At 42.7% G+C, this 26424-nt stretch overlaps 4 protein-coding genes across 7 annotated transcripts; 3 read left to right on the plus strand and 1 right to left on the minus strand.

Annotated features, from left to right (window-relative positions):
- The first annotated feature begins 851 nt into the window (after positions 1–851).
- Positions 852–4705, plus strand: LOC133908965 (proteasome subunit alpha type-3). Its single transcript, XM_062351206.1, has 11 exons — positions 852–1030; positions 1400–1551; positions 1650–1689; positions 1778–1861; positions 2214–2287; positions 2358–2444; positions 2553–2637; positions 2841–2887; positions 3539–3604; positions 4199–4289; positions 4375–4705. Exons 2-11 carry the CDS (start codon positions 1448–1450, stop codon positions 4444–4446), a joined length of 750 nt encoding a protein of 249 aa, XP_062207190.1. The 5' UTR covers positions 852–1030; positions 1400–1447; the 3' UTR covers positions 4447–4705.
- A 611-nt stretch (positions 4706–5316) lies between these two features.
- On the plus strand, positions 5317–6849 carry LOC133908969 (uncharacterized). The gene is made up of 2 exons (XM_062351213.1): positions 5317–5925; positions 6542–6849. Exon 1 carries the CDS (start codon positions 5485–5487, stop codon positions 5875–5877), a length of 393 nt encoding a protein of 130 aa, XP_062207197.1. The 5' UTR covers positions 5317–5484; the 3' UTR covers positions 5878–5925; positions 6542–6849.
- A 3349-nt stretch (positions 6850–10198) lies between these two features.
- On the plus strand, positions 10199–14452 carry LOC133908970 (histone-lysine N-methyltransferase, H3 lysine-9 specific SUVH1-like). Of its 3 annotated transcripts, none has more exons than XM_062351214.1 (3): positions 10199–10392; positions 11246–13531; positions 14126–14452. In XM_062351214.1, the coding sequence occupies exon 2, from the start codon at positions 11269–11271 to the stop codon at positions 13480–13482; it is 2214 nt and encodes a 737-aa protein (XP_062207198.1). In that variant the 5' UTR covers positions 10199–10392; positions 11246–11268; the 3' UTR covers positions 13483–13531; positions 14126–14452. The 3 variants fall into 3 exon arrangements, with proteins under 3 accessions (XP_062207198.1, XP_062207201.1, XP_062207200.1); XM_062351217.1 differs by lacking the exon at positions 10199–10392 and adding an exon at positions 10403–10574; XM_062351216.1 differs by lacking the exon at positions 10199–10392 and adding an exon at positions 10601–10743.
- Positions 14453–14747: 295 nt separating this feature from the next.
- LOC133908971 (probable arabinosyltransferase ARAD1) lies at positions 14748–19624 on the minus strand. 2 transcript variants are annotated; one of them, XM_062351218.1, is made up of 8 exons: positions 19130–19624; positions 17989–18162; positions 17470–17627; positions 17225–17372; positions 16846–17100; positions 15587–15697; positions 15448–15516; positions 14748–15199 (listed from the first exon to the last, which is right to left on the minus strand). In XM_062351218.1, the coding sequence occupies exons 1-8, from the start codon at positions 19592–19594 to the stop codon at positions 15080–15082; spliced, it is 1500 nt and encodes a 499-aa protein (XP_062207202.1). In that variant the 5' UTR covers positions 19595–19624; the 3' UTR covers positions 14748–15079. The 2 variants fall into 2 exon arrangements, with proteins under 2 accessions (XP_062207202.1, XP_062207203.1); XM_062351219.1 differs by lacking the exon at positions 17989–18162.
- Between the last annotated feature and the right edge of the window lie 6800 nt (positions 19625–26424).

Genomic DNA, 26424 nt, shown 5'->3' on the forward strand with positions numbered 1-26424 from the left:
GCTATCGCAGGCCGCTGCTAGATCCGCTATAGTAGTTTGCTGCCACGTTAACTTGCACCACCCACAAACAATTGTCACAGTAGAACCTTCCTACCTCCCTAGCCATCCCTCTATATACGAGGATTTAACATATTCTCGCCGGAGAAGCCCCCTCTCCGAACCATAAATCCTTAACCTTAACCATGTCGGAGAAAACCTCTCCCTTAACCTCACTAAAGAAGGAGAAGCTAAAAGAGTATAACATGAATCTTAGCATGGATCGAGCACACAGAAATCAAACAAGGAAGAGGAGAGAAATACACAACCTAGAAATACAATTTCGCTTTTGATATTATCGGTAGTGGTGATCTACATATGTATATTTTTTTATTGCTGATGTAGATTTATTAGAAAAATGGCCTATAACATAAAAGTAGAGGGGTAAGATCGCATGCACGGCTTCAACCGTTTAACAGACTATAATAGTTTTAAAAAAATAATGAAAAAATATTATTTAATCTCAACATGTGAATCATGGATCCATGTGTCATAAATGTATGAGTGGTATTTCACGAAGCGACCAATCTTTCCAGTTCTTAGGAGTGGAAGCCTATTTGATACTAAAAGCGACATGTGAATGAAAACCGATATTGACGTGAGCTCTATTTTGCTTGATTGCTCATATTCCAGATTTTATGAATGCAGATTTTCAGGTTTTGGAAGTTCGCCATCTCTAAAGCAAAAACAAACCCTCAAGAACCAGACCGAGCGCGATCTGGACCGTTCCCCTGAGCCCCTGACTCCTCGAGCCGGGCCCCAGTCGCACACCGTAGTCTCTGGCCGTTTGGTGCAAACCGCGGAATCGCATCGCCTACGTGCTGGTGTTCTACTATCGGCTTGGGCCGGAAGAAAGAAAGGAAAGGAAACGCCTCGCTCTCTCTCCAAACCCCACTCAGAATTCGCCGAGCTCCGCCAACGCCCCCCCCCCCCCTGCTTCGCAGACTCTCCACCGCCGCCCGCGCCGGCCGAACACGCCTCGGTTCAGATCCAGGTAACTGCACCTCCCTCCCTTCCCCCGTCGGCCTCGCCGTCCCCAACCCCCGTCGACTGGCGTGGGGTGGAGATCCGTCCGGACTCGAGTCGATTCATGCTTTCGTTGGTTAGGATGCCCCAGCTAGGTTGGGTGGATTGCTCGTTAGTTTTGTTACGCAGAATTTGTCTGTGAGCCCTGAAATCCAGATATTTTGTTTCACTCCAATCCGTCCAATTTAGGGTTTGCTGATTTGTTTACTGCGTGGTGGAGTGGAGTACTCATATCGCTTTATTTGCCGGGATTTTGGCTGAATCTTCGTGCCCCCACGTTAAGTTCACCGCAATGTGCAGAACTTATTCAGCTATGGCTTTGATATTTTGTTTACAGGAGTGATCTTCCTACTAACGGCATAGAGGAGACGAAAACAAGTTGACAATGAGCAGCATAGGCACAGGCTACGATCTGTCCGTTACCACCTTCTCCCCAGATGGCCGTGTCTTCCAGGTCGAGTACGCCACCAAGGCTGTCGACAACAGCGGGTTAGATTTCACTGCTCCCCCCTCACTATTACTTTTATGCTTCACTTGTTCCCTTTCCTCTGTGAATTTTTTGTTGATGCCCTGGTATTTGTGAATAGGACTGTTGTTGGCATCAAGTGCAAAGACGGGATTGTCCTGGTAAGATTGGTCTTCCAGTTCAGTTCTTTAGTTGATGGAACTGCTCTTTTGTGCTTGATTGCAATTTGTTCTTTGATTGGTCCTGTAGGGTGTAGAGAAGCTGGTAACTTCAAAGATGATGCTGGAGGGATCTAACCGGAGGATCCATTCAGCGCACCGGCACTCTGGCTTGGTAATGTCCCGACAATTGTTTCAAAATTGATACTGGTTTTGATGTAGAAACATGTACTGTCAATGAATGAATGTAGAGGCGAGATTGCATTTATGCTTTTGACTTCTAACATGTAATAATTAATGAATGAATATAGGAGCAAGATTGTAAAAACATGTTCCATCATCTGTTTTCTGAGATAATTATTGTTATTGTAAAGTGGTAAAGATGTTGTCACATAGTCATATTGCGATTTTCCTTTCAATTTGTCTTGCAATCATGCCCTCTCTACTGATAAAAGGATTCATGTTCCACTCAGCCCTTTTACGAATTGTGTGTTGTAATGACAAATTACTTTTATCGTCATTTTCAGGCTGTTGCTGGTTTAGCAGCAGATGGCAGGCAAATTGTTTCAAGGGCCAAATCAGAAGCTGCCAGTTATGAAAAGTAAGCACTCAGTCTTTTAGACCATACAAACATCTTTATATGACTATGCTCTAAAACTGTAATGCACCAGGGTCTATGGGGAACCCATTTCTGTGAAGGAACTGGCAGATCGTGTGGCAAGTTATGTTCATCTTTGTACACTATACTGGTGGCTCAGGTAACGCATTTTACTGTATTGCCCCATAATCTGGGGCATGACTTGTACTCTTCAGTACATTATTTCCGGCTACTGTAGTTGATCATAACTTGGTTTCTGTTGTACTAGGCCTTTTGGCTGTGGTGTTATTCTTGGAGGTTATGATAGGGATGGGCCACAGCTCTACATGATAGAGCCCTCAGGAGTCTCCTACGTAAGTTATTAAGTTGTCACTGTAGTACACTAAGAGTTGTATCAATGGGACTGCATAGGCTCATTGTTTTAGTTTTTACATGTATGTTGTCTTTCATCAGTTGCAGATACATGTTCAGTATGGATGACATTTTTTGCATTAGATATCAGAAGTCTTGTGGATTTGAAATACATAATGTTCATTGACTTTATAATCTTGAACAGAAATACTTCGGTGCTGCATTGGGGAAGGGGAGACAGGCTGCAAAAACGTAAGTTTATCAGTTTTCAGTTGGTGTTTTGGTACTTTCTTTGTTTTTGTTCTTCTGCAAATCACTTGTCGATACATAAAAAATAATCCCATAAATATCATCGCCTTTTAGTGTAAAGGTGCATATTATACAACCTAGTTACTGAGAAACAAAATACAGGAGAAGGGACCCTCCATATATCATCTTAACATTTAATAGTATGAATTATTTGATAGTTACAACATATTTTCATTCTTTTGTGCTGATTTATCCACAGAATTTTAAAATGGACAAGCCAATGTTAGCATATCGATGTAAAATAGTGACTGCGTACCATTACATTTTTTAATGTTCTCCCTGCTTTTATGGTCATTTGTCAGAGTTCACCTCTAAAGTGCGATAGGCAGGAATGATTTATATAGTTAAAGCTCACATTTTGTACGTTACCATGGATCTTATGTATATCCTTTCCCTGATTTAATGAAAATTTTAACCTAATCGGATTGAGGTAACTAATGGCTACAGCTTTTGCAATCCATAACCAAGAATCATTTGGCAATTGCTGTTTATTACCTCTGTTGAATTTGGCTGGTAACTATTGCAAACTTCTTTTATCTTATGGATGGCTATCAGAATGATTCTGAATCCATCTGTCTGAATGTTGTCTTGCAGTGAGATAGAGAAGTTGAAGCTTTCAGAGCTTACCTGCCGGGAAGGCATAGTTGAAGTTGCAAAGATGTATGTCTTAAGTCTCTTTCTCCATAATAGTACAATTGTGCTGCTTAACTAACTTTTTAGTTTTACTTTTGCTTTCAATGCATGCTATTGCCTATAGCTTTACTGGCATCTATTTGCTTTAGATTAATTGATTTCAGTTACTGTTCCATGTCATTCGAGAAATCTATTGTTCTTGTTTATATAACATCTTATACAGGGTGTACTCAGTAATCATTGTGTTAGTTATTAAGAACTATTGCAAGTACATTCCTTTTATACTAGAAATTTTCATATCGAAAATTTTGCTGGTAGGAAGAGTGTTATCAGTTGAGGGGTACTTCGAAATATTGTAATTGCATTGTAATAATAGTAGCTTAGATGATCTTAAAAAATGAATCCACTTATTATAGTATTGGTGTGTCATAGCTTACATCTTATGTCAAATGATGCTAGTGAACAAAGTAACCAAAACCAAGCGTGGCTGTTTTAGCTGATACTTAGAGATATCGTCAAGTATCTTTTATATTTTCCTGCTTACCTGATGCCAATGAACATGCAAAAGCTACTAATACACCTACTATATGCTCACAATTTGCAACAATCCGTTCAATGCAGAATTTATGGGGTGCATGACGAAGCAAAGGACAAAGCTTTTGAGTTGGAGTTGAGCTGGATATGTGATGAATCGAATCGGCAGCATCAGAAGGTACTGGGATATTCACCCGAAAAATTGCCTTTGTTCACGCTTTATTTGAATTTGAAGCTGAACTTGTTTGCTCACTTGCATGCAGGTTCCAAATGATCTACTGGAGCAGTCCAAGGCTGCTGCACAGGCAGCTCTTGAGGAGATGGATGCTGACTAAGAAGCACCGACATAATCCCCGAACTTATTTCATCGTTGGCAATCTTTGTTCCTTTGGGGTGACAGACTGGACACCGAGTTGTCAGATTTTATTTTAGTGTAATGGAGAACTTCATATGCACTTAACTGAACTTGGTTCCATCTTGGAGATTTGAAGCTAGAGAGCGAGTGATATCAGAGTTGTGTTGTCTAGATTCTGACGAAATCATGCCACTTATGTTCTCGTAATACTTACTGTTCTTATTCGATTCCCCCCTCAAGTATCTGGCCATCTGTAACCTGGATGAATTGCTCACAGCTGTGGCGCTTGCATTTCCAGGGTTTACCTGTTATGGAGACTTGGAAACAGAAATGAGTTTATGCTAGAATTTCGTTTTGCCCTCGCCTTTCCATTCGCAGAATTATCGCAGAATTACCAACTGAATTGCAGTTACTTGCCGGTTGCCGTTTGGCTCATAGAATTGCTAAAAGGTGCCATCATTTTTGGTCGTGTAATGGTATGGGCTGGGCTTCGGCTGGAATCAGCAAAAGAAGATTTTGCCAACCGATCAGAAGAAAGCAAAAGCAGGAATAATTCAGATAGAAGAAAGGTATCGCATGCAGCCAGGCAAGCCATTCCCTTGTTTTGTCTACAAGGAAGGCAATCCTCAATCCCTCAGTCGACAACTTCCAAAACAAAATGGATGCAAAAAGTATCGTTGCCACAAAATAAATAAATAAAATCAGAAACTCCCAGTGGCTCTACCTAAAATTCACATTCTTAATTCACAAAAATCTCCAAAAAGAATGAGACATACAGTCCAAAATTCGTCAAGAGCAGCGGCCAGCCCAACGCCAACGCGGACCAGCCGAGTCCAACCCAACCCACCCACCCACCCACCGACGCGTCGCCAAAGGAAACTTCTCAAAGCGCCGACCGGCTCCACCGCGCCCGTAACTCCAACGACGCTCCAACCGCCGCTGCCGCCTCCTCCCAAAAGGCCGCCGTGATCCCCGCCCCGCTCCTCGCCGGCGACCACCGGCCACCGGCGACGCCGCCATGCCGCCCCCCGATCCGACTGCCCGCCTCCGCGTCCACCGCCTCCTCTTCCTCGCGACGCTCTCGCTCCTCCTCGCTCAAGCCCTAGCCGCCTCCTCCTCCGCGTCCACCGTCGAGGCCGGGGACCCCTGCGCGGTCGCCGTGTCGGACGGGGGTAGCGAGGCCCGTTCGTGCCCGGTGCGGTGCTTCCGACCGGACCCGGTCTGCGGCGCCGACGGGGTCACGTACTGGTGCGGCTGCCCCGAGGCCGCGTGCGCGGTGGCCCGCGTGGCGCGGCGCGGGTACTGCGAGGTCGGCGCCGGCTCGGCACCCGTCTCCGGGCAGGCGCTGCTGCTCGTCCACGTCGTTTGGCTCTTCGTGCTCGGCGCCGCCGTCCTCCTCGGCTTCCTCTGATGCGCGCGCCCCCGTTCCTCCCATCCCCGCGGTTGCATTCCCCTCCCCGTATGTCAAACTACTCAATTCTTTTTCGCGATTTTTTCTCTGGTTCATGGTGTGTTGTTAAGCGCTGAGGAATGGTAACGGCTTCGTTGTAATTTTGAGAGGATTCGGTGAGAGTTGTAACACGATTCTTTCTTAGATCTGTTGGATTCATCTGTGCTCTGGATTTCGGAGCAGAGCTGCGCTGATTGGCTGTGAAATGTTGTAGGTTGTGATCATGTAAACAGTTGTAAATTCCGTGCTAACATGTGCAGTGATCAGTTTGTGGTGGTCCGTAAATTATTCCTTTTTGGTATGGTTTTACAAATGAGAATTTATTCATATCTGAGAGCTGCTTGATCAAATGAATTTTTTTGATACTATCCCATGGCGTTCCCGGCATTATGGAAAATATCACCTTTTCTGTTGTAGTCGTTGATCTTACATGAACACGATTTTGCATATTCCGTTAGCTAATCAGTGCAGCGTTAAGAACCAAAATTCCCTTTCTTCCCATGAAAAATACGAAACATGTTCTGTGAAGTGCTAATGTCTTCATTTTTCAATTCTTGTTTTGAAGATTCTATAGAATTCATGCATTCAACATACGAGCTCACCCTTTCTCGACGACTTGTTGCAGAATGAACTGCTCTACAGACTACAGAGTGCAAGCAGAAATCCCCACATCTAATTTTATAGCAATCGGGACATTTTTATTCAGACTTCAGAGCAACATGCCATGACAAAAGAGATTTGGATCCCAGCCATGCACATAATTATTCTTTCATGATGTTTTTTTTCCTTCAAATGAACGGTATTAGGCACTTACTTCCGCATTTGGTCCCGGCTTCCAACGCCTTTTCCTTAGATAATGTACAATAGGGTGCTGAGATGAGACGCTTATGAAAAAAAATCAAGTTTTTTGCCTCAACTGCACTGACACAGGTGTTAGGTGAAAGATGTTAACCATCTTTAAGCATATGTAACCTTTGTTTATATTGAATTACAATTTTTATGTAAGCACTTAACACTCCATTTTCTTAGATACCTAGTACTGTTCATGCCCCAAGCGTGCAAAATGAACTAGCTTCTTCGAGCTTATTTTCTTCTCGTCGCTTGCAGTGAGGATACGACACAAGCAAACCGTATTTGTATCATGCACACATACTTCGCACTCGATGGATGCGGATCTGTAGGGGCCATGCACCAGCTTATAATAGCCTCTTTTTCGTCGTAACAATCCTGCTCCCCCAAGCTTGATGCGCTATGAACATGGTCAAAGCAAGGCAAAAAAACCACGACGAGTTGAAGGATTACTTTGGTAGCCATTGCTCCGCTAGTAGGATGTTCGGTGTTTCTAGGACCAACTATGTCTAGAATTCAGAAGTTAAAATGGTGAAAAGTGATCTCAATATGAATCATACTTGCATTGCACATATCTATATATAGCATTGCACATATATGAGGATCCGTGTCTGAGTGCTAATAAATGTCCAAAAATCTTCAAACGAATAGTACAACATCTAAGGTTTCTCCTAATATTTCAATATGACTGGTTTCTTAGATATTAATTAGGTGTTTATGTAAATAAAAAGTTAACGTGATAAACTATTTAAAGATGGGAGATAGAGCTTTTTTTTTAAAGGAAGAAACTAGTTTTTTTGAGTAATTCTACATGATTGTAAGATAATAAATTGTTTTGAAAGATCTTAAAAAATAAATAGCATATATGCATGCATTGAAAGTTTATTTTTTAACCTCAGTTTCTTACTCTATCTCTCCTCTAAAGTATCATCTATGAAACAAAACATTAGGAATAGCCAAAGTATAGTTTTAAAAAGCTCCGTCATTTTGAGAATCCAACGAGGCTGCATTAAAATGTGACTCACCAAACAAAAAAAAAAGTTTCGTACCTTGAACTACCGGTAGGCACCCAAACATAAATATAACTCATTTAATTTTGATATCACAATATACGAATTATTAACCTCAACTACCAAACTCATTGCCACCCCAACCGTCTTAAAATTGAAGTGTCTCATAGTCATTATCAATACTAATATAAAAGGTATGAATTTGGATTTGGTTCGTTCACACCGATGTTTGCCGCAACTCATCTTAGGCGTTCATACCATTAATCAAGTGGTTGTCTCTCTTCCATACGTAACTCAGCTGATTTTAATTACAACAATATCCCTAATATCCTCTCTCATAAAGAGTGCAGTTGCAGAGCTTCATAGAGACCACCCTGGGGCCGTGCCCCCCTCCCCGCCCGCTGGCCCACCCTACTCTCGTAAGCACAGTTTGATCCCCTCCGGCTCAAACTACTATGCTAGTCCCTACTGAAATTAGATCCAAGCTCCGCTATTATCCATAAATATTATTAGGCAAATCCATTTCATATCTGAAAATAATCATAATATGTTTTGATCTTCTGTTACCTCACTTAATATTATCTCTAACTGCCTTCTACATCTCTCTTGAAAAAATATTGTTGCTTTGTGCGTGCTACGCGACCATACCTTTGTTTCCAAATATAACCTTTATTTCATATAAAAAACTTTTAATTTCATTCTGTGCACGCAAAGATTATGTTATTGTTTCTAGATATTTATCGGAATATTTAGAAGCTCCTCATCCGATGAAGTGCATATAACTTAGCATATTATTTTGCATCACCAATTGGTGTAATATATTGTAACATTAATTTTACTATCATGACTCACATTTTTCAATTAATGTGATTGAATATTCGCTGTTAGAGACACAGTGAATGTTCATTTTCTAACAGACTGGTATAATGGTATTTGGATACCATTTAGAATTCATAAATAATCGAAGACGTGGTTCTTTGTACTGCATAAATGTTTGTTTATGAAACTATAATAGGAAAGCTATTGTTTATGAAACTATAATAGGGAAGATATCACTTTCCGTGCATCACCACCGTCAGGAACTTAAGTTCTCGTGCTATTTCACATTAATTTGGTATGTCTTTCGCAAAAACCAACTCACCACCACCAGGAACTATGGTCTATTCAATACGGGGGTAATTAACTATTTACCATCGTTACCAGTAGTATATTTTTAAATACTATTTTACCGAAAAACTTCGATAAATTATCATTGGGACTCACTGTATTATAGATACTTTGCCACTTTCGTTGACGTGGTAGCATCTCAGAGAAATATTCCTCTGGACATGAGGGTGAATTGACTGAAATGCCCTTCTTCTTCTCCCTTCCCTTCTTCGTCCACTGCGCTAGCTCACTGGCTCCCCTTCTCCATCGGCCGCCAGGGCGCATGCCATCTCACGTGCACTCCCACTCTCCCAGATCCAAGATGTCCTCCTCCGACTATGATGACGCCCCCGACGGCGGTGAGGATTCCCCCCTCTTTCGCCGTTGTGCCTCCTCCCCCTCCTCCTCCTTCGTCGAGGTCTCCGTCGCGTAGTCACTCATCAAGGCGACCAGCAACGTCTGCTTCCCCCTCTTCGTCCTCGCCGTTCTCGTCATCATCATCGTCACTGTCACCTGCCAGCCACCCGACCCATGGCTCCAGTCCTCCGCCGCTGTCACCATCTCGCTCTCGCGGGTCCTTTCCAACTCCACCTTCCTTTTCCCCGAAGACTCGCTCCTCCCCACCAGTGAGGACTTCAACTCCTCCGTACTCGCCCCGGCATGAGCCGATACTTACTAGGACGATACTGACACGGCTGCAGTCAATGCCACAACGGCCGCGGGGACCTGCGACCCGGATGCGTCGCTCGGCCTGCTCGACATTGGGGCACTGACGCTAGCATCCGGAGCATGGCATTGCGCTAGCACCAGCGCTATCGGCTTGGTCGAAATGGCACGGCGCGGCGCGACAGTGGCGGTGGCGGCTCGACTTGAGGCCTGGTGGTGGGAAGACGGAGGCACGACGTGGGAGAAGGCCGGAGAGAGAGGGGATGGGTGCCGGAAAGAAGGTCTAGCACGACGGCGCAACATGACGGTCTTGCGCAGACCGAAGTCATGGAACGGTGATGCGGGCCGGCTGCTCTCGAGGTGGCCATGGTGTGGAAGAGCAGAGAGATGATAGACAAAACGATCATTTCGTAACCTTTGCTATATCGGTTATAGGACCTATGAGACACGTGTCCACTCCTGGTTACGTGAGTGACAAATTATAAAATATACAGTGAGTTTCAGTAGCAATTTATTAAAATTTTAATAGTACAATATTTAAGAACACATCACTAATAATAATGAAAAATAGTTATTGCCTGTGCACCGAACACAGCGAGAAACGCGAGCGTTGTGTCCGTAAGCAGAGAAAAACCCCAACCCAACCCAACCCAACCAGCCTCCCCTCCCCTTGAACACCCGCTGTCGCTCGGTCTCCTCCGCCTAGTAGATCACTCGCTCATCGCCCATGGAGGCCGTCGCTTGAGCTTCCGCTCCTGTAGCCGTGTCCATTCCAACTAGCCGCGGCCGCGAATATTTTGGTCAGGTGAGGGGTCCTTCCGCTGAGCTCAATTGGTGCGCGACTTCTTGCCAGCGTCGCCGCCGGTTGCCGTCTTTTCCTTCGACGCGGCGATCCCGCCCGGACCGCGCCGCCTCATCGCTGGCTTACTCGCGCGCCGCTGCCGCAACGGTGGCGATTGGTAGGCTGCGAGCGGAACGGCTACCTCCGTGCGAGTCGACTCTCCGTTCACCATCCCCTTCCTCTCTAAAGTATAAACCCTAGGCCAAAGTGCCCAGATTTGCCAGTGGACGGTCCAAATTTACCGATTGGGAAGTTTTCCATTGGATTTAGCAGTTTTGCAACTTTTGTGTTGAAAGTCGAAGCGTCAATTTGAAGGTCGCATTTTTTTTAGTTCAAAGTTGAATGTTTTGTATCGGGAATTTTGGTTTGTTTGGGTTCAAAGGTGATTCCTTTTCGAAGTTGGAAGTATGGATTCTCTAATTTTGGGCGGAGGGGCATGCATGCCGGAGTGGAGGAAGAATCTAGCGGGCTGGAAATGGTTCGCGGCTAACCAGCCAGGGGGCTGGCATCAGCTGGTTTAAGAGCCACCGGACGCCCGCACAGTAGGGCTATCCTAATTAGGACTACTAGGAATTCAGAATGCAATTAGTTGTCTTGACTTTCTATCCTTGATAAATTAACGGTGTGCTGAGACTAGGCGCAGGCAACTCAGCTAGGTGTGCTACAGTATTCTGCGTGTTATTCATCAGTCTCATGCTCATTTCTCTTATTTTGAGGTCAACTGTGCAAATGGAAATTAGTAGACAGAGTTTTTCTCTTTGCGTTTTGTCAGTTGGGAGGCGGAGACATGAACATTAACTATGGTTTCTTCATACAGGAACTCACCTGCTTCGAGTCAATATGAACCGGCCATCGAATTTCATGCCTACTCCTGATCAGGATGTTCTGGATGTCAAGCCTTTGAGGACTTTGGCTCCAATGTTCCCTGCGCCCTTGGGTGTCAATACGTTTAACCAGTCGACCACCCCACCATTGGTATTTGTCACTCCTGAGCAGTTTCAAGGGGGGTTTGGTGCTTGGAACAAGTCTGCTGTTGGGTCATTCTTCGCTTTCGGTGGCCAGGATGCTTGTGGGGGCAAGACAAATGCTTTCAATGATCAGAATGCTGGTGCTGACAAGGCTGCTACTTTTGGTGACCAGGGTGCTGCTGGTGGCCACAGTGCCGCTATTGGTGATCAGGATGCTGCTGGAGGCCAGACTGCTGCAAATTGGACTTCAGACGTGATAGGAAATGCTAATGGCCCCATTGATGCCACACCCATTTCAGCTTACAAGTCGATGCAGCCAAATATTATATCACTGGACGATGATGATGACAACAACGAGCCTTATACTGCTAACCAGACATCAGCATCTGGACGGAAGATCAAGAGGCCATCCCGGCTCAGCGGATATAAGATGGGTGATGGTTTGGGAAGTGACAGCTCCACTGGCATGAAGACTAAACGCACCAAGTCCTCTCACAAGGAAGCTGCTGCTGACAATGAGCTTGCCTTGCTGCCTCCATCCAGTGACCCAAGGGAAATTGTGGAGGCGGTTCTCATGACCTTTGAGGCACTGCGGCGTAGGCATCTTCAATTGGATGAGGCACAAGAGACTAGCAAACGTGCAGACCTGAAGGCTAGTGCCATCATGATGGCCAGAAATCTCAGGGCCAATAGTGGAAAGAGGATAGGGGTTGTTCCTGGAGTTGAAATAGGGGATATTTTCTACTTCAGGATGGAACTATGTATTATTGGGCTCCATGCTCCTAGCATGGGCGGAATTGATTATATGACTGCCAAGTTTGGCGATGAGGATGATTCTGTTGCAATATGTATTGTCGCTGCAGGTGGTTATGACAACAAGGACGATGATACAGATGTGCTGATCTACAGCGGTTCAGGAGGTAACAGCAGGAACAGTGAGGAGAGGCACGACCAAAAGCTTGAGAGAGGTAACCTTGCTCTTGAGAGGAGCCTGTCCAGAAAGAATACGATCCGGGTAGTACGGGGCTACAAAGATCCTGGTTGCTTGACTGGGAAGGTTTATATTTATGATGGCCTCTATAGGATTCATGAGTCGTGGAAGGAGAAAACAAAGACCGGAATAATTTGTTTCAAGTACAAGCTGAAGCGAGAGCCAGGACAGCCTGATGGGGTTGCAATCTGGAAAATGTCCCAGAAATGGGTAGAGAATCCAACAACTAGAGGCAGTGTTTTACACCCAGATCTATCCTCCGGTGTGGAAAATCTCCCAGTGTTTCTTGTTAATGATGTTGACAGTGTGAAAGGACCAGACCATTTCATCTATATTACTGATGTCAGATTCTTGAAACCACTCAGTTCTATGGAACCTTTACAGGGTTGCAGATGCCTTAGTGTTTGTCTGCCTGGTGATACCAACTGCTGTTGTGCACAGCGTAATGGAGGCAACTTACCTTACAGCTCATCAGGATTGCTTGTATGCCGCAAGCATATGGTATATGAATGTGGTGAATCTTGTCAGTGTTCATTCAACTGCCGTAACAGGGTGACCCAAAAAGGAGTTAGGATCCACTTTGAGGTCTTTAAGACCGGAAATCGAGGCTGGGCTCTTCGTTCATGGGATCCTATACGGGCTGGCTCATTTATATGTGAGTATGTTGGCGAGGTTATTGATGATGCTAAAATTGATTTGGGTGATAATGATGATTATATTTTTCAGACATTATGTCCTGGTGAGAAGACTTTAAAATGGAATTACGGACCTGAATTGATAGGGGAGCAAAGCACAAATATTTCAGCTGATACCTTTGAGCCTCTGCCCATTAAGATTAGTGCTAAAAAAATGGGAAACATCTCGCGTTTCATGAATCATAGTTGCGCTCCTAATGTCTTCTGGCAGCCAATTCAATTTGACCATGGAGATAATCGCCACCCGCATATTATGTTCTTTGCATTGAAGCATATTCCTCCCATGACAGAGTTGACTTATGACTATGGTGACATTGGAGCTGATTCTAGTGGTGTACATTCTCCTAGAGCTAAGAACTGCCTTTGTGGATCCTCGAATTGCCGGGGTTCTTTTATTTGACTACGGAAGATGTGTGTTCTGTTAATCAACATTCAAATCTATCAGCTAGGTAAATAGAATTCTTCTGATTTATATTTTTCAGTTCTGAGCATGAGCCATACTTACTGTTGAATATATTTTTCAGTTCTGACTTCTGAGCATGAGCCATACTTATACTTACTCTTGAATATATTTTTCAGTTCTGAGCATGAGCCATACTTATACTTACTGATGAAATTTCTGGTTTTTTTTTTCTGAGGGGAAATTCCTGCTTGTTGAGTGGTTTCATAAGCAACCGGTTTGCTTTGATACTATTCCTGTTTTAGCTTCTTTGCTGTTGATGTTTCTTACAGTGAACCCATACTTGCTAGTTAATTTTGGATTCTTATCCATTTTACTATTTTGGCTATTTGTCAATGTAATTTCCATCCTACGTGAGTCTCATATCCAGCTTATGATTTTGCTGTTAACAAGTAAATCGACTTCCAATTGTTGTGCTAATTCAACAGCTAACGTCGCAATATAGTATCAAATTTTCATCATTGGAAATTATCACTCTGCATTTGAAAATGTTTCTTTGTGACACTGTTTTGATCTAGTCCGCTTGTGTTTATGGAAATATGTCTTGGGAACGATCTCTTATTAATGGTCTTGCCTTTTGCAGATCCTTTTTGGTGGTACCAAAGTTCTTTGTCTTGAAATATGACAAAGTAGGACTGTTCAAATGGCTTATCTCATGAGTCATGACACCGCCGTTGTGGAATTTGTAAATTAAATTAATGTTAACCTTTTAAATACCTATTCACGCACAATCGACCCTTTTTTCCGGTGAACCTAGGTCTCGCAAGATCAATTTTGTATAGTTTGTAGAGCATGTAGTAATGCTGCAAATCTTGTGTACGCTTCAGTATTTTGGCCCATCAGGGTGGTTTAACTAAAAACCCTTAGCGGTCAGTTATGGATTCAGGTATGCAAGATATTCGTATTACTGTTGCTCTCTCTCTCTGCGCGCGCGCGGGGGCGCACGTGCAGTCAGTTAAAGTTAGTCTTTATGTGACAGGAGAAAATCTCTTTATAGTTGTTTAGGCGACTCAAAAATTATGTAAGAGATTGTTTCCTGCCGAAGAGATCGACATACGCTCTCGTTCCTGAAATTTCACTGATACAGTACGACTTCAGACATTTGACATTGCGCCGTCGCACATGTGCTGAAATGTAATGAAAGATTTTGGATATCTCTACAGTTGATGGTTTTTGTCGAGTCAGACTAGAAAAGAATCCATATAACCCAATATAATGATGCTATATATAACATGAGACAACAATAGTGTTCATTTGTTCGATGATAGTTCAAAAAGTAGCACAAAACCAGCGAAGCGTAAACTGACGACTTTACATTAGGCCTGGACAACGGCAACCAAGCATAATCTCAGCCATGATACGATTCACAAATTGCAGTCTCACAACTTTCCACAGTTGCAACTCATACATTGGTTACGAATCTATGGTTAGATTTACAGGTACATTGGCAAAAATTGCCCAAATCGAAGCTCGTGCTATTTGCAACTAAAAAATGGCTATGTTACGAAAATTCGAAAACACAGAGAAAAAGGTCGCTTCAAAGCATCATCGTGGTGTTCCCGACTCTACACTCACATGTACATATGCTCCTTGACTCTCTCACCACACGTTGAGAACGCCGAACGTGCAACTTGATGTTTACTAGCTTGCCAGCAATCTGCATTTTAGGTTTGGAACGTCAAAATGGTTACAATGGACCGTGTGCTCCATAAGTAGAAGCCACAAGATTTACTACAAATAAAAAGCAACTGCAAATGAAACAATTGACCTCAGATCTTAACAAACTTAGGGGCGCTATAGTAATGAGAATGCTCGTGAAGTTTAACAGATGAAGTAGCAATATAATCTCTTTAATAATACCAGTATCGATGGATGCTACCGCTAGAACAATCTCAACAAAATTACCATTCTCCATGTAAGGTCTTCTGGTCCAAGAGGCTGAGCAGGACTTGAATATAGAAAATGTCTTGAATACTGTAAATGAATCGCATGTAAGTTATTTTCCCAGGCGTCGTGTAAAATAAGAGTTAGATAAAGAGATCACCTTGACAAGATTATAGCGCATTTCTCTGACCCTTTTGGCATCAATTCCTCTTAGGTAATTCACGAGCCAGCCAGGTTGCACAGCATCACTTGATGAAACAAACAATGCTATCTGCACAATACAGCCCATCATTGCACACTGCAGATTCACACTACAGAGAAAAAGGGCGTTTTGAACTGCAGCAACTTAAATGCAGATGAGAAATGGTAGGTGCAATGACATTTCATGCTACAGCAACAGGCTTACAGAAATCTTGACAGTGCGTGATACTGCAGTTCCAACAGGCTGCAAGTATAATTTGCTGCATGCGTCCACGCTCCACAGACCACACAAGTAGTTTGGTTTACAGCAGAGTAATAGGCATGTTCTCTTTAGTTTACAGTCGATCAGTATCCCCAGTGCACCTACTCCTTGCTTAATAGTGGCCATTATATCCAAGGCACCTTCTCCTTCATTTTATCAAATGCTCACGACGCAAGTACATAGTGAGTAAACAATCCTAAGGTATAATGAGTTAATGACTTTACAGGTACCATCCAGAATTTTACAGAAGCTTCAAGAACTTATTGGTGCTGAAAACCAAGGGGTACTTTTTTTTGTCTCGGGATAGAGACTTTGCAGGCTTGCTTAGCTAGGCTAGGCGTTTCGAAGAGCCTAAAAAGACCAAATTTCTAAGGTTAGCTTGCTTGTTCTGGCAAGGAACCATTTGCTTTCAGAACATAGCCTAGTTAGCTCACTCTCAGCGGCAAGACTCTATTAACTTGGAAGCAAAATTTCTGTAACTTCCCATGATTCCAGTGTTAACTGCTCCAGTAACTAGCACATTCCAAATAACTAACTAATAAGGCTTGCCATCAAAAGTAAACCAACCAAGATAATGAGCCAAGGCAAGCACGGCATAGCTAATATGGGCTAGTTTGTCCACCTGCTATATCTCAACTCAGCAAAGAATCAAACATACCCAGGTTACATGTCAAAACAAAGACGCCACTAACTCTAAAACCATCAGTGCCCATGGAGAATAGAATCCCAGAACTGTCCACTATCAACAAATATGCAACTAGCTGTTCTATTGTTAGTGATACCAAGATATACAATGATACTACGGGGATGCAATTACCAAGAAATCCCTCATTTCTGTGCAAAAAATAAAATTTGGAGTTATAACTTATAACTACCTTGAAAGAGTAACAGAGAATGGTTAAGGCATGTTCTATAAGCACAAAAATATTAAAAGCTGCCAGGATGACCAAATTTACCTCTCTATAGTCAAGTATTCCTTCAAAAGGAAGCTCCAGTTCATCACTTATTATAACTGGGATACATCCACTGATGATTGCATCAAACAGGCGAGCAGAAGATGGGGTATCCCCAGCTGGACTCAAGCAAAAGATAGACTTGCGCATGCCATTCTGAGCTGCTGTTTTTCCCTCAGCTCCAGCAGAGCCTTCTTCTATAACTATGTCTTCTGCACCTTTTAGTTCTGCCACAAGCTTACTGCGGATCTTCCCTCCCTAAGAGAGATAAAAGGTCAAGAGAATAGAAGCAATAAAAACATACAAGGAAAGTGCAAGTGGAATTTTTGCATGCGTATATAAGGAACTGTCAAAAGCTAGGAGGTAGAAACAAGAGACTCACAGCATTTCTCTTCAGTCTTCCTCGAAAGAACAGCAATATACTTCTTTTGGATTGAGTTTCTGATACACATTTAGAATCACAAAATTCAATGTTCGGAACATATGGAAGGATGACATCCTTTTCCAAATATACTTGTCCAGGTTTATACCTGAAATAAGACGGTAAGGTGAGTTTTGTTGCTCATCTGATGCATGCAAGCAATTTTCCAAGGTGAAGTGGCAACTGGCAAACAATGAATACCATACCAATTCCCGGTTGAATCCATATCAGGTAGAAGCCATATTGCCTTTTTCACAAATCTCCGGACCGACTTAAAAGACCATGGGTGGTGAACAGAAATGATATGATCTCTGCCTTCTGAACGTTGCCAAGCAGGCTGATCAGTCACCCACTTTAAAGCTTCCTGACATCAAAGGAGTAATGTTGATAAGGACCTCTTGGAATAAATCGAGGTGAATAAATTAATTTATATAAACAGAGGTAAATATTACAAATGATTTCCTACAGTCAATTGAACCAAAAAAAAAGCCATTACAGGCAGTGACAGAAAATTGAACTAAGGCAGTGTTGTCTGTCATTATAATTTCACGTATTATTGGGAAAACAAATCCAACACTCTTGACTAATTGAATGCCAGACAATCAACAGAAATGATCAAAATTTTAATTTCATCAAGAAATTTCCCTGCATATAAACACTAGTTTGTCCATGTGGATGTCCTAAAACACTTTCTGAAAATTAAACCTTGAGAGATGCTCCCACACCCTATAAAGCGCCTTGCATTCTTGTTTCTCCAGCAAGAAGTAACTGATTGTTGTGAAGAATGGCACATAGAAAATGTCTGCTTCTTCTTGCCGCTGAACCCTGATTACACTCTTCAAAAGTCTTTGTGATTCAGGTGCAATGAGATCCGCCCACAGCCAGTAGTCAATAGAATGCTGCGTATGTGAATGGAAAATAATTTGACATTGGAAGCAAATGCAAGAAAGTTCAATAACTTAAAAATTATGCAAAATATATTAGGAGTAAACAAAGGTGTGCTGTGCTACCTATGCCTTGAGCTTTAGCATGCAAGAGACGATATATTTTGAACAACAACAACAACAACAAAGCCTTCGTCCCAAGCAAGTTGGGGTAAGCTTGAGATGAAACACACAATATCCAACTAAAAAGATGGTGATAAAACAATAATAAATAAAGGTACTAGGAATAGTAAAAAAGTAAAAGTAATAACGGTACAAAGAGACTGATGCATAAGTTATATTTCTGGCACGTGGATTGTTAACTTCCATACGCTTCTATCCATGGATAGTTCTTTAGGGATATTCTATTCCTTCAAAAGTCTCAGTCGACCCCTGCCACTTTTCACATTATCAGCGTGCCTTAGTATCCCATTATGTATGGGTGTGACTATGTAGGCTTCCGTTGGATATATCTAAACCATCTCAACCGATGTTGGATAAGCTTTCCTTCAATAAACGCTACCCCTACCCTATCGCCTATATCATTATTTCAGATCCGATCCATGCATGGCATCAAACAATGATACTATATTTGCAGCTTGAATTCTATAGTAAAAGTACATTGCTTTAGGCAAGAGCTCTGTCTCTCTCCATCTGAGACAATCTCAAGAGTTATTACATGTAAAACTAATAAACATTTCAGCAACATATCCAAGCCTTCCAAAGCATCAGAGAACAGACGCGTCACAAAGGAGAGTATGATTATCCAACTTCCAAGCTGCAAACAATCTGCGTGAATCAATGTGCTAAAATGTTTCGCAATTACGGATCAAATTACCCACTCTCGTCGAAATCCAGCACTGTATACGATCCAATCTAGAACTACGCGCCTGATAGCATCGAAACGAGACAAAATTGCAGTTCGATCTCACCGAACGCCCACCTGCTCGATGAGCCGGTGCACGGGGCTCCCGTTGGACGTGAGGTTATCCGTCTCGCGGTACGAGTCCCTGAACAGCCTCAGCAGATCGTAGGTGAACTTGCTCGGCATCTCGTACACGTAGACCCTGAGCGGCCTCGTCGCGGCCGGCCAAGCACTCCCGGGTTCCCCGTAGAGCCGGGCCTCCTCCTCGGCCCGGATCGCGGCGTTGAGATTGCTGGGGGCGGTGGAGGAGGCGGAGGGGTGCGGGGCGGCAAGGAAGCGGTCGAGGGAGGCGAGGAATGAGGTGGTTGGGCTAGGGCTCGCGAGGCTGGCGGGGGTGGAGCGGGGCGAGGAGGGGGAAAGGAGGAAGAAGTAGGAGGCGGGGAGGAGGAGGAGAAGGGAGGCGGCGGCGAAGGCGAAGGCGAGAAGGCGGCGGGAGGAACCGGGGCGCGCGTGCGCCAGGGTGGGGAACTGCTTCCCCGCCATGGCTGTCGGCAGTGGAGAGTGTGGCGATCTGGTCCGATTAAAAAAGAAAAAAGAAAATGAAAAGTGGAGAACTGATGAGCTGGTGGGCCTTTGGGCTGAGACAGCTCAGCCAGCCCACTCACACCTTAGCATTTTGTTCTCCTTTTTCTACCGTTCTGGAACAGCTCTAAGCGTATGTTTGGTTTCTCTGTCTACTAATCTTGTTTGGCAAGGTTAGACAATATAAACTTTGTTAGAAAAAGATTTGGCTCTCCCTCCAAAATAAGAAAATTATTATTCATCTTACTCACAAACCAAATAAAAAAATTAAACATACTTACTTGTCCTCCAAATTGTAAAAAGCTATGATAAAAAATTATCGGAGTTTGTTTCAGTTTCAGATTATAAAAGCTGAAAGTCACAATCCGAAGCTAAAACAAATATACATTTAATTGTGTGACAAACTATAGCTCATAAAGTATTTCGTATAAAAAATCTCTCATGTAGTATTTGTGTGTGGTATCGTGTCATTATTTCATCGTTTCCTTACTCTTTACATGATTTTATTTATATTTCTAATGAGTTTATTTATATTTCTAATATAATTTGTTCGGTCGCAGCAAATTACTCGTCATACTTTTTTCCGTTATTGTATGACTATACGCCTGAAGGAAATTTGTGTAGAACACACTTGGCTTGCACGATGACGCTGATCACGTTGCCATCAGGCCGGGTACATAAGCTATGAGCCGAATGTGTATGAATCACTGTCTAAGGCTGAAATTATTGATGCGTGGCGTGCGAAAGAGAAGAGGGCGGGGGCGTTTGGAAAATACTTGACTTGGTCTCGTGCATTTGGAATCTCGATTCAATTTACTAGCGCATCAACCCGTACGACTACACAGGCTAGAAATTTAGTTTACAGCTAAATTATAGGTATTTGTGTTAATAATGATTGTATGCTAAGATATATCAATTATTTATATTTAAATATTAGAATGTAAAATATAATTTTTTTTCCTAATATTGGAATCATATTTGTTATTTGTGAATATATCTAATTTATAATTTTCATTTTATGGGTTATGCAAATTGATTTTTATTTGTTTCATGATTTTTTGAAATTATTATTATTTTTAATGTCGTCATTGTATCTCATATTATTTTTTTAATACATTATAAATTCTTTAATATTATTTTTGTGTGATAATCCGTAATATGTTTGCGTTCTGTTGTTTTAATTTTGTAATAACGTAATCTTGTTGGACAAATAGTATCTATAATAAAAAAAAGGAAGAAAAGGCAAGGCAAGAAGTAATCTTAGGGCTAGACTTATGATTTTTTTTTAATCTTCTATGTTATTTTGTTTGGTTGTTGATCTATGGTTACAGTTAGTCAATTAATTAATTCAACGGTCGGATGTTTTACTTTTTTATGAGAATTTCTAGGATTTTCTTAAGATTAATGTGGAGGTATCAAAAGGAGCCTCCAATTAGTAAATATAAGATACCGGCCGTGACATGTAAGTAAAATTCATGCACGGATTCAACAGAGATGCGTCGTACTGCGTGGTCGATGCTAAGGTATGTGATATACATTTTTATGACTAATTTTTTAGGTCTGGCACGTGTTTATAATGATTAATTTCTTCAATTATTGAAATTACAGCTCCTCACGCTGTCCAGAGATCGACGCATGCCCATTAAAATCATCGCACTTCAAGAACAATTTATCGGGTTCATCAACGAATAAGTCATCAGTCCAACCGGCGAGTTCCATGAATTTAACTCATCTCTCTCGTTACCTTCATCCAATAAGAAAAAACAAAGTTCAGAACCTTCGATTAGCAAGAAACCTTAAATTATTTTTTATTTTTTAATAAAAACTCACATGTATACGGTGTATGTATATTGTGATGAGACTAGATGTTTTCAAAATAAAATTTATATGTGCTTTTGTATATATGCTACGATAAAACTCGATATCTCGTAAATTAAATTTATATGCGTGTGTCCATAAATATACCGTATATTATTGCCGGCAACCACCAAAAAATGAAAATATCACGGAATCAGCGGCAACCGCCATATTTTGAAAATAGCGGGAAATACCTATCAGTGCCGATTGGTAAAACCGGCACTGACACATCAGTGCCGGTTTGTTTTACCAACCGGCACTGATATGTGTCCTATCAGTGCCAGTTCGATCTATAAATCGGTACTGATAGTTATTTTTAGTGTCGTTTCCATATCCGACACTGATAGTCGCGGACTATTAGTGCTGAGTAATCAGTATCGTGTCCAAAACCGACACTGATAATGTTTTGGAACCAATACTGTTCACCTGTGTTTGTAATAGTGACCGTGACATGTAGTAAGATATTATAAAATGTATAATAAAACTAGAGAAAATCATGTAGGATGAAATAAGGAAAGTATTCTGGGGGAGGGGAGAGGGTCAAGCAAAGCACAAAGGATGAATGCTTGCGTGCCAAACTGCATGCCTCACCTCTTAGAAGATTTGATTATATATATCAAAGTTGATCAATCTTTAATAATATATCTGAAGTTGATCATTTTTTAATAATATATCTCATATGAATCAGTTTGTAACAAAGTTAATATTTCACCTCTCTAATCTAATACGAAATTTTGTTATAAATTAATCCATATAAGATATATAAACAAAAGATTATTAACTTCAAATATACTATCAAAGATTGATGAATTTAAGAACATATCAATTTTCCCTCACTTCTTCCGTCAAGGTCGCCGTTTTTCCGCCGGAGATCGAAGGATAATAAGAGAGGTGTGCCAATGTCATTGTGCATAAAGACATCCGGCTCCAACGACAAAAAAAAAAGAAAAGAAAAGGTACTGCTCTGCAGTCTCCGTAGTACATGTGATATCATCTCCGATGCCGACGTCAAACGGTGATCTGGTTGCAACTAAAACACGAGTTACTCGTAGAGATTGACACACGTTGGCGGAAAAACGTCGAGATTGACAAGTTTTCCATACACGCATCTTTCACCTTACTATCACTAATTAGTATACATTAGTGAAACATAGCTCTAAAGTTTGATAATACGAGAATATATGCAGTACTTAACGAACAAAAGTTTTTAAAAATTGACTGCACATGTTCACAATACAAGCATGCACAATTAGGGAAATGAGCACGTTTAGGCTTTTCATACTTCTTCCAAAGCAAATGGAGATCGTGATTCCTTCTGCTCTGCTAGTTACAAACGAGATCGCGACGGATTCGTGCTCTTCTATAGTTTGGGTACGTTTCAGTCCATCAGCTATATATGGCGAGTTGCGTGTTACTTTCTTTTCTTTCGTAATTTGCTGTTTGAGGACTCAGAGATGATCATACGCATACACGAGGCATATGCATATATCCTGTCTTTTTTTGGACTTCCACGACAAAATAATGGGGAATGATTGACCATCAGACCATACGAGAAGCTATGAGCCGATCGACAACAACATGGTGGCGCAGCTAATCTGTATTAGTGCAGGGTGCACGTTCTCGAAAAATTATTGCTCACTGAAAGGTCGGGACTTGTATACTTTCGTTATCTAAAAGTCATGCAACTAATCTTTATAGAAGATATCCTCACAAAAAAGGTTTATGCACAGATTAGATTTCAGTTCTGCAGCTTTTTACATGAACTTGTCTTTAATTTACATTAGAACTTGTGACACGTAATTTATTTTATTTTTTGAGATCTGCCTGCACATTACAGCGCACTCGCGTTTCGCTAGTGGAGTATACGTATTGAGTTTCGAGAACTCAGCCAAAACGGATCCACTTGATTTGCACGCGTAGCTGGTTGCCTACGTACGCGCGCATACCTGCATGGTACGCCGGCGGGAATGCCGGCCGGCCGCCGTTGCACGGCACGACGTGTCCAACCAATCCCTTGTCGTACCCACCAGCTCACGTATGCACGCGTTGCCACGTCCGTCTCAGCAGCCGCGCCGGCGCCGCGTGCGCTGAGCTCATCGGTCATCGATGCGCAAGCAAACGAGAACGATCGACCACGACACACGGCGGCCACATTTTTCTCAGGCTAGCTCGCCTTGCTTCGCGCATCAGAACGGCCCCGTCCAAAGCGAAGATCAGCTGCGTGCAGCTAGGACATAACGCGCGCGCACTTTCGTGCTGCATGCGCCAGCCAACGACGAAGGTCGAAGGAGCATGCATTTTTTCGATCGCTTCTCGAGACTCGAGAGCCCCATGCATGAACCACTCGGATCTCTTGCAGGGCCAGTAGAATCGTTGTGTCTCTGCCTGTACAAGTTCTAGCAAATTGAGCTCTCTTGTGTTAGTTTTGTCAAAGGGGCTGTATATGGCTCACTCGGGCAAATCATCCCCTTCCCTCACCCGAATTTTATGGCCATCAGATTGGGATCCCGACGGTCCTCCTCCTCCCGACGCGAATCCGTCTCGCTAGTGACGTCCCCGCCCCGCTCTCCTGCTCCCGCCGCCGGATCCACCTCTGTTGATCACCGCTGCACCAACCCGGCTTCCCTTTCTTCTTTCTTGTGCATGTACGTGCGTTCACATGCATGCAGGTGATGCAGTTCAATTCGGTCGGTCAATGCAGAGTTCAAACCGTAGACTACCAAGACTCTGACCTTGAAAACGCGTAAGTTACACACGCCAAAAATTGCAATGCCAGTACTGGTTGACCCAGTGCAGTACTTCTACATATCGGATTTGGCCGAGCAAGGTTGCGTGCATACGCGTTTTGAATCTCGGACGGCAATGCACGACTAGTCTCTCTCTTCTTTCACCTTGCTTTTCCGATCTAGTTTGCAGCACCGCAAAAAGCCCACCATTTTGGAGGGGATGAACCGACGAATTGGACACCCTCTCTCTTCTTCATTTCTGTTTCTTTCCCTGGACACTTCCGCGGCGCAACTGGCTAAAGCATGCGTGCAAGTACGTCGGGTAAGACGCAACGCCTTCACATCAGCTGATTAACGGCCGCGCTGTAAACCTGACGCAGTATCTTTTATTTCCAGCTGCTAGCCTGGGGCCAAAATCCAAAATTAGACAATATACGCGACCGTATTTACCGAAATAGACAACATGTTAGCGTATTTACAATTTTAGCATCCGTATTCGGCACACCGTGTGTCGAATATGGCACTGTAGCTCATATTCGGCACACGGTGTGCCGAAAATGACACTGTAGCATAATTTTCGGCACACCGTGTGCCGAAAATGGACTGTAGCACAGTATTTCGGCACACGGTGTGCCGAAAATGGACTGTAGCACCGTATTTCGGCACACCGTGTGCCGAAATACGGTGCTACAGTCCATTTTCGGCACACCACACTCCGAAAATGAACAGTACCGCGCGTGAACAGTAACAGCAGTGCGTTTGAATTTCGCTTTTCCTCTTTTCCAAAACGGTGGTCTTCTGTTACTCCAAAAATGTTAAAACTTTTTTTACATATTTCATAATCCATGTGCAACCCATTTTAGTTGGATTCACCGAAAAATCCTTTGTATATTTAAAACTAAAATTCTTCAAAAAACACTACTTTTATAACTTGTAATAATTTTTAGTGTCTCAAATAAATTCCCAAAAATTTAGAAAAATTCACTAATATTCTTATTATGTGATGGACTAATTTCTAAAATTATTTTTAGCCCTATTTTATATGATGAAAAAGTGAGTTCTTTTGTAATGCTTCATTTATATGTATTTTTATCATTTCATGTAAATGAAGCATTACAAAGTAACTCATTTTTTCATCATATAAACTAGAGCTGAAAATAATTTTAGAAATTAGTTCATCACATAATAAGAATATTAGTGAATTTTTCTAGATTTTTGGGAGTTTATTTGAGACACTAAAAATTATTACAATTTATAAAAGTAGTCTTTTTTGAATAATTTTAGTTTTAAATATACAAAGGATTTTTCGGTGAATCCAACTAAAATGGGTTGCACATGGATTATGAAATATGTAAAAAAAGTTTTAACATTTTTGGAGTAATAGAAGACCACCGTTTTGGAAAAGAGGAAAAGCGAAATTCAAACGCACTGCTGTTACTGTTCACGCGCTGTACTGTTCATTTTCGGAGTGTGGTGTGCCGAAAATGGACTGTAGCACCGTATTTCGGCACACGGTGTGCCGAAATACGGTGCTACAGTCCATTTTCGGCACACCGTGTGCTGAAATACTGTGCTACAGTCCATTTTCGGCACACGGTGTGCCGAAAATTATGCTACAGTGTCATTTTCGGCACACCGTGTGCCGAATATGAGCTACAGTGCCATATTCGACACACGGTGTGCCGAATACGGATGCTAAAATTGTAAATACGCTAACATGTTATCTATTTCGGTAAATACGGTCACGTATATTGTCTAATTTTGGATTTTTGCCGCTAGCCTGGACGTGTACGGTGTACCTACAGATTCCTGATGAACAGTAAAACACGATCAGGCTGCCACATGCAAGGTCGGGCGGGGTGAGAGAGAGGCAGCGGCGCCGGTGTCACGGTGGGCTCACGGCGTATCCGCGGCACAGCAGCTTCGATCGACCGGGACCGGCGAGTGCTCTGCTGCACGCGTTCAAAAGTCTGGCTGCGCTGGAGGACCAAAGAACACGGCATGACTGCACCGATCGAGCACCGCGCACGTATTGTCCCAGGCCGAAACCCATCCATCGATCGTCCGATGCAACCCAGTCTCGAGCGGAACCGCACCAAACCACGTGATTTTCTCGACGCATGCACGCGCGCCGGCGATCTGAGCAAAACGATGAATGCACCGCGCGCTTCGACGTCGACGTCGACGCACGCGACGGCTGTAAAGCTG

This window comes from Phragmites australis, chromosome 2, assembly GCF_958298935.1.
Source record: "Phragmites australis chromosome 2, lpPhrAust1.1, whole genome shotgun sequence".
In the NCBI taxonomy this organism is placed as follows: domain Eukaryota; kingdom Viridiplantae; phylum Streptophyta; class Magnoliopsida; order Poales; family Poaceae; genus Phragmites; species Phragmites australis.